Source organism: Anguilla anguilla, chromosome 12, assembly GCF_013347855.1.
Source record: "Anguilla anguilla isolate fAngAng1 chromosome 12, fAngAng1.pri, whole genome shotgun sequence".
Classification (NCBI taxonomy): Eukaryota; Metazoa; Chordata; class Actinopteri; order Anguilliformes; family Anguillidae; genus Anguilla; species Anguilla anguilla.
The window spans coordinates 33,809,025-33,816,839 of record NC_049212.1 but is presented as its reverse complement, the minus strand read 5'-3'; the positions used below and the strand labels follow the sequence as shown (position 1 = coordinate 33,816,839).

General features: G+C 43.8%; 1 protein-coding gene across 1 annotated transcript; it reads right to left on the bottom strand.

Moving 5' to 3' along the window:
- Positions 1–531: 531 nt before the first annotated feature.
- Positions 532–7,478, bottom strand: slc25a15a (solute carrier family 25 member 15a). Its single transcript, XM_035384691.1, has 7 exons — positions 7,052–7,478; positions 5,761–5,846; positions 4,631–4,889; positions 4,208–4,345; positions 3,578–3,753; positions 2,645–2,803; positions 532–1,764 (listed from the first exon to the last, which is right to left on the bottom strand). The coding sequence occupies exons 2-7, from the start codon at positions 5,813–5,815 to the stop codon at positions 1,643–1,645; spliced, it is 909 nt and encodes a 302-aa protein (XP_035240582.1). The 5' UTR covers positions 5,816–5,846; positions 7,052–7,478; the 3' UTR covers positions 532–1,642.
- Between the last annotated feature and the right edge of the window lie 337 nt (positions 7,479–7,815).

Sequence of the window (7,815 nt, the reverse complement as noted above, 5' to 3'; positions counted from 1 at the left end):
AAAGGGGAGATAACAGCTGGAGACTATGTATCGATGAATCCACTATCATATATTATCAATGACCCTTTTTGACAAATTAATAAATAGGCCAAGATGATGTTAGAGTTTAAATATTGCTGAAACATTTGAAACTTACAGGTAACTGCCAATATAAAGGAAAGCACTCAAGTAAGTGAGGGGTATAAAGTATACTGAAAGTAGGTGCTTCCATACAGGTGTGGTTCCTAAGATAATTAAAGCAATAACATCCCAGCCCACTAACAGGCGAGTATGAAAATGGGCAGCCTCAGGTTTCAATACTTAACTTTGACTCACAAATAACTGAGCACGCCAGACATTTCTTAAAATGTGTCAATGATGCAAGGACAAGGGACAGAAACCAGGACCCTGTTCCACGAAGCAGGATTACTTGGTTCTTGATTGAGTCATTATGCCAAAATACAAGTACAGGAAAAGACAAGTCCCCAGACATTCGCATAAAGAGTTAGGAAATATGCTTCTTATTTTCTTTTTTCAAATAAGGACATCAAACAGCCTTCTTTTCTCTTTTAATTCTTCAAACCAATCACTTGCCGTATTTATTTTGGAGCCAAAATTACACATCAACCACACTGATGTAAAAGGGCAGAATACACCTGCTATCCCCCTTCCCCCAACTCCCACCACCTCCTTCATCAAGAGAATCACTGTTAATAAAGTATTTCCAAAAGAACCTCAACTTCAGTAACTATATATAAAGGACAAATGGGTAAAAACAATCGTCCATCAGTATTATTGAAGAATATTTATCTATGGTCAAGTCTTTACAAATTTACAAAAATATACTTTGCAGTTTGTACACCTTTAAAAATATAATTTATTCATGTAACAGCTAATATAATTCCCTTAATGAAAGTTTAACAAGTACAAATCATGCTTTCTACAGAGATGATTGTTTCCAAAAGAGTTATGATTTTGCATAAGAATAACAAACATTCCCCTTCCATACCCTTCACCATCAAATCCACTGAGATTTAAATACTGCATTATTTAACATACACATAGATTCACACTGCTTGCGGGAATGTATATGAATCTGATTGACTGGCTACGGTTGTGAAGGTCTCCAATACCTGTAACTGGCAGTAGATTTTCTAATTATTATTATTATATTATATACTATATTATTATAGCAAGACACCTAACCCCGAACTGCTCCCAATGAGCTGATTGGTACCTTGCATGGCAGCCTTTCACCATTGGCGTGTGAGTGTATGCGTGAATGGGTGAATGAGAGGCATCAATTGTAAAGCGTTTTGGATCCAAAGCGCTTTGGATATTCATAATGCATGCAGCAACGTTTTGTTTCAGACTTACTGTACCTTGTCCCTGTCTTACAAAACTAAGCAAAAAAAGTAAAGGCCCTGTAAAATGTCGTCACAGACGTTGTCGTGTCCATGCTCTGGAGGCATTATAGCATAGAGTTGAAGAGTTATCTATCAGAATTATCAAAAAAAATAAATACATTAAAATGCACTTTAAATCCTGGCATTTGGGGGCATGTAGGCTGGTTCTGGGAGAAAAAGGGTAGGTGGTGATTTTTGGGTAAAAGACCGCTGCAGTGATGATGATGATGATGATGAAGAAGATGATGATGACTGGCTCAACCATCAAACTGCTGCAACATCAGCTTGCGGCTGAGCTCGTAGGCCAGGAAGAGCGCTCCGTTCGCAGGAAAGGTGCGGATCATGGTGGGGGTGAGGCCCGAATACAGAGCAGCGAATCCTGTGGGGCGGAACATGGAGGTGAGAACACTGACCAATAGCAGCGTGGTGTGGTGGTGAGGGCATCTGACCAGAAGGTTGCATGTTTGAGTCCCAGTTTGAGCACTACAGTTGCAAACCTGAGCAACATTATTCCAGTGAGAATACTGCTGTGTGGCTAATATGTATAAATACCAGATGCATCCTTTCTCTTTAATAAGATCATCTGATAATTGTAGAAATAAGCTAGTTTAACCTATTTATATACTGATACATTGACATTTTTGAAGAGATTACTAAAAAGAAAACAGTACTCACTCCTGACTCACTCAAAAGAGTCAAAAGGTAGGTAAGTTTTGTTTCCACCTTTAAAATCAGTAATTAATGAAAGTACAATTTAAGTGCTTGGCAGACACTTTTAGCCAAAGACACTTAGATAAAGAGGAGTTAAATGCGTAATCAATTGCTTTAACTCAATTATGGAACTGGGTAACAATGTGAACCTGCACACTGTGTGGCTCTCAAAAAGCAAGAGCGAGTACCATCACCGTTCTGTCGTCTGTGGCCAATTAATAAGCAGGTTTGTGGGTATATTCACTACAGGGAGACCACATGTCAGGATAGTGCTGATTTTATGAGGATGAAGGTACTGTCGCAGTTTCTCCCGATAATGTACCCAGAGTTTTCACGTGAAAGCCCCCCACCCCAACAGTCCGCAATCACAGTCTCACAACAACCCCCTTGGTCTGCAATCAAAATCTCAAACCCACCCCCACCACCACCAATTTCCAACCCCATAAATGTGGTTGTTCTGATGCTATCCCCTTATCATCTGGTCACCCTAATTCCCTCTGCGCTGCGCTGTAGCCCCTCTGAATGGGAGATTTAGGGCTGCCTCTCACCTTCGGTGCGCACAATACCCATGAAGGTCTTGAGGAAGCCCTGCTGTCGCCCCGTCAGGGAATGGACCTGGATTCTGGACTTGACACAGTCTATGGGGTACACCACCAGCCACAGGCAGGCACCGCCAAACCCCCCGCTGAACATGACTGGGACCACTCCTGTGAGAGACAAACCACATTTTGGCGGTCACAGGCAGACGCTTCATGTGTAGATTGAGCAGACTGGGCACCTGGTTGACCAGCAGGGGTAGCTGATGAGAAATAGGAAACTGGGTTAATTCCGATCGCTTATTTTATCCGTCCTCGTCTCCTCGGTCCTTCTGTGAAATCTATTGAGGTCTGCCATCTTTAAGGACATTGCAATCCGTTAAGGAGGAAGTAGCGAGGAGCTAGGAGGCTCCAGGAGGATGCTTCAGCAAGGATACATGAGTGCAGCCTTTGCAGAAGTCTTTTGTCCGAAGGCATGACGTTCAAACGATCCACCTCTGAACCACATCTACAATGTCTTTAAATGACATGGCTTCAAACTGAAGCTTGACTGAGCAAGGACATTCCATTTGCCTGATGTATGTTGTCTCGAGTCCTCATGTCTCATCCTTGAATCTCTTCCTCATCGTTGGGTGGAGCTAAGGAGCAAGGAAAGGATGCAAGGAAGAGATCCAAGGATTGAAAATACGCGATTGGAATGAACCCATTGTCATCACAGGCAACTGAATCCCTCCTTCCCTGCATAACGCTACGGTCAATTGTGTGTCGCTTTGCAGGGCTGCTGGCCACAGTCAGCACTAGAACAATCTGGATTTGAAACCAGCTTTCAACAGGTGCCTTAACAGGATGACCCACCCAGCACCACTCAAACCAAGCCCCTATTAATCACAAAGCAGTGTGAGGTGGCCCTTGGCAATAGCTGTGAGTGAGTGAAGGTCGAAGTACCGATGTCCTCCTTGTCTCTCCCCATGTAGCGGGCGAAGACGCTCCGGCTGAGCTCGTAGCCCCCAAAAAAGCAGAAGTACCCAGGTACCTCCCTCACGATGGTGGTGGTCAGACCCTGGTAGAATCCCAGAGGACCGTCATTCCGTATGACCGTCTTAACCACCGACCACACAGTACTGTGGAGAAAGGGAGAGAACAGTTTTACAGTCCCGTGTCAGGCTCTTCTCTGCTCTGGCCAGCTGACTGCTACTTTCAGTTTGTGGCGACTAAGCACTGATGTCTTGGGCATCATCTGAACTCATAGCCTAAACCTGTATGAATGCACATTTGTAAGTCAAGATACGAGCGTCTACCAAATGTCGCTATGTAATTTAGTGCTAAAGCAGCTCTTTATATGCATGCATATAAATCAAGGCACAATCTACATAATTTAGACTTATACAGTCTACATAAATACATGGGTGATGTGTGCACCAATTACAGCCAAGAGAATGGTTAACGCTGTTCACTTCACAAACTAACACATAATACACATAAATATGTCTGTGGAGACCAGTGGGGGTCAGATGGTTTAGGAAGGGCACCCTTGTTTCCTTCTTCTCCACCCATCAGTTTTGGGGAAAAACTCACTTCTGCCCCCTGGCGACCCTGCCCGACGCCTCCATCTCGTGCATGGCCTGCAGCCGGCATTTCACCAGCTCCGTGGGGCAGAGGACCAGCGAGGAGAAGATGGAGGCCAGAGACCCCGAGCAGGCTTTCTGCACATCGCTGTCAGGACAGACGCAGAACGGACAAGTTAGGGAGTCGCCAAGAAAGGCTTCATCCAAGGCAAACGAAGGTCTATGCGTTCTACCCAAGAGTCCACTCTTAAGGGCAACAAATAAAGTAAATGACTTCATACAGTTGCTTTCATACAATGGCTTGCAGTAGGTTGAGGGAATGGATATGTACATGTCCTACACACATACCCTACTGAGGAACAGCAAGTGAACATCAGAAAAAATGCACTTTTAAACGACCGTGGGCGGAGCCTGGGGCCAGGGACTGGCTCACCTGAGCGCCGCCTCTCTGTCCAGCCCACAGACCCGGCTGACCACCCTCTGGCAGAAGCCGTAGCTCATGAAGAGCACGGAGTTCTCGGCGATGTTGGCGACCAGCGCCGGGCTGGTGCCCTGGTACAGGCCGCGCAGGCCCACCTGCCGGTAGATGGACACGAAGCAGTCCAGGAAACCCCGGTACATGGCGGGGAAGGTCTGCATCTTCACCTTGGCTGTGTCAAAGGGCTGGCCACTGACCACACAGGCCGTGCCGCCTGCAGGGGAATGGGAGGGGGGAGAGAGGGAGGGAGGGAGAGGGGAGAGAGGAAGTCAGAAAGAGGAGAGGGAGAGAGGGAGGGGAGAAAGGAGAGGGAGAGAGGGAGAGGAGGAGAGAGAGAGTAATTCAGAGTGAGGGAAAGAGAGGGGGGGGGCATGGATGTATTTTCAGACTGTAAACTATTTTCAGACCTTAAACTGTCTCTACAAAGCTTTCATGATACAGACTCTGCACAGTTTGTTCCTCCAGAACCCCTGACAGGTGACGTAGCGATCCTGAGATGTAATCATGTCCAACTTTTCATACCGCCAATCATTCTGCCAAGTGTAATCTTAAGTCACCAGTAATTTCACCACACAGATAAGACACACACATACAGGTACAAACGCATAACCTTCACCCCACCTACAGTGCATGTGGGATTCATTCATTTATGAAATAACACAAGAGTGAGCACTGTGGATGCACTGAAAAGCTGCACACGTGTTGGGATGACCAGAGTGGAAAGTCACAAATAACCTGTGTCTGCAACAAATAAGACAACAACCTGGGCCTTAGCAATTAAGACTTAGCATAGCCAGCTAAGTCCTAACAGCTGACCTTACCGGCAGTAGTTCATAAATGTATGGGGAAATTGAAACCGAGTTCCATAAGCTCAATATCAATTTTTTTTCAATAACAAGGACAAAGCTTGAGAAATGAGTCTGCAGGCCCAATTAATACATACAAAATGTATGCGTAGACAATCAGACCCCTCAGATCTCTCTTTTTTATGACAGAGGAGAAAAGGGTTTTACAGTGGGAATATGAGGACCATGAAATGTGCTTGTTGTTGGGACAATGAACACCAAAGGTGTTGAGTACATTACCTAGGGCTCCAGCAGTGAGGTCAATGATAGCCTGGACCACTGGATGTGGCGCCATGGCAACTTGGAATTCTGGGTACTTGCCTTGCCTGGGAAAAGGTGACGCGGAAAGGTCATATGCAGAAATTAATTCCAGCGATGGGCCAGACAGTGCTGACAGTCATTAGGATCCACATTCCTGATGGCCAATGTTCTTAGTGATTTTTATCCAGAGTAGTTTTCACAAAAGGTATGCATTGCATAATTACTTATGTATGAAACAATGCAGGCAGATGCTTTTCCTTTTGTTACATTATGTTTCTTGAACATTGCAAAACAATCCGAATGTATTGAGCATTCAAACGATATACACATTTGATCACTGACACTAACGGAAAACCATAGCTTTACTGTTATGAGTCAGTGTTGAGCAGAGACGTAGCCTAGGGGGGAGGGGTTTCAAGTTCTGAGGAAACGACGTCGACACAGAAATGCACGTTAAAAAATGCGCAATATCCGGATTATAGTCAAGTCAGGACAGAAATGTGTTGGTACATAATTTCGAAACTATCCAGAATGAATTCCTAGCTACGCAACGGGTGGTGAATATTGGTCTGCTAAACGCATTCTATATTTTCAGTTACAATTAATATTTAGCCTCGCTATCTCGCCATAAGGAACGTAATCTGATTTCCAACACCTTGTGGTCCAGCTAAGCTTTCAGAAAACTTAATTACGTGATCCGCGGAAAACACGCTGTCCTTTCTGTGAATTAAGACTGCCCGAAGATAAACATATAAATGAAAAATCTATGTTATTTCACACTGTAAACTGCGAATAGCTTTACTAACATACAATGCGCTTACTGTATGTTTGTAAAGCAGTTCACAACTAGCCGATTCACTGGACCCATGCGATGTTTGCTACAAACCGGTCTGACTAACCATTCCCCTTAAATGTAAGCTAGGCTAGCAGTTCCGACGGTATAGGCCTGAAAACAGTAGTCTGTATCTACATTGGTGAGATAAATTCAATATTGTGCAATCCCGTGAAAAACCGGGAGATGTACACTGTTGAATGTACGGTTACATGAATGCAGTAGCATTTACATGAATAGGCACCAGCTGTTCAAGCACCTCGGATGATGAAATACAGATCACCTGGCGCCCCTGTGCCAGGTGAGGGTGCTCTCACGGGCCGGCGGAATAAACACCTAGTTACAATAACTACAGCTACAATATTGAAATCGACTACTTTAACCCATCATGTTAAAAGCTATAAGAATTCGTAACATACCACGAATTTTCCCACTCACCTGTAGTTAAGTAAAAAGATGGGATGAGTGTCACGTCTTTCCAAATGAAATTCGTAAATTAACCGGACAGGCGGTCATATTGAGGGCATGGCAATGATGGCTGTACAGTTGTCTAAACAGTAAGTGGTTACATACGTAGCCTACTGTAGCTACATTGTTATAATCATTTGCTTTTTTTCTCTACATTTTTTTTTTTTTGCAAAGGCGTTGGCGCGATTGGCTAAGATCCGTGTACTTGCTGGCCAATCGTTTTCCGTTTCAGGAACAGAAATAAAAAAACAAGATGCTTATTTGATATTAATTTTAAAAAACAGAGATTGACGAGAAACAAATAGTTATTCGTGTTGTTGACAAACAAACATAAAATTATATTGTTCTCGGTTTTAAAGTTTATGGTGTCACGTTCTCATTTCCTTTTCTGAAGGAGTCCAGCGGCTACGGAGCAACCCTGGGGTCAAATGTAGAAGAATTACAGATGTAGAAGTCTGTGGGCACGGGCTAGAGTGGCACGACCTTTTAACATTTAATAGCTTCGCTTGATAATTCAAGATATTTGCAATTACAAACTGACTAGTAAGAACGATAATTCTTAAAAGTACTAGTGACTAGTAACGCATGCCATGAAACCAGGCACTTTTCATTCAGTTGATTTTTTAAAATCCTGAAAGCAACAATGTGCTTGTACAGTACTGCCCACTACAGGAGGATTTGGTATTGAACATTAGGGTCCATGTAATTATTTGCCTGATTATAAATGTGAAAAA

Excerpts from the sequence above, each read along its gene's own strand:
- slc25a15a (XM_035384691.1), bottom strand. The coding sequence starts at position 5,815 with ATGGCGCCACATCCAGTGGTCCAGGCTATCATTGACCTCACTGCTGGA. Across the intron at positions 4,890-5,760 it reads CCTCACTGCTGGAGCCCTAG|GCGGCACGGCCTGTGTGGTC; the intron begins GTAATGTACTCA and ends ATTCCCCTGCAG. Across the intron at positions 3,754-4,207 it reads AGGGTCGCCAGGGGGCAGAA|TACTGTGTGGTCGGTGGTTA; the intron begins GTGAGTTTTTCC and ends CTTTCTCCACAG.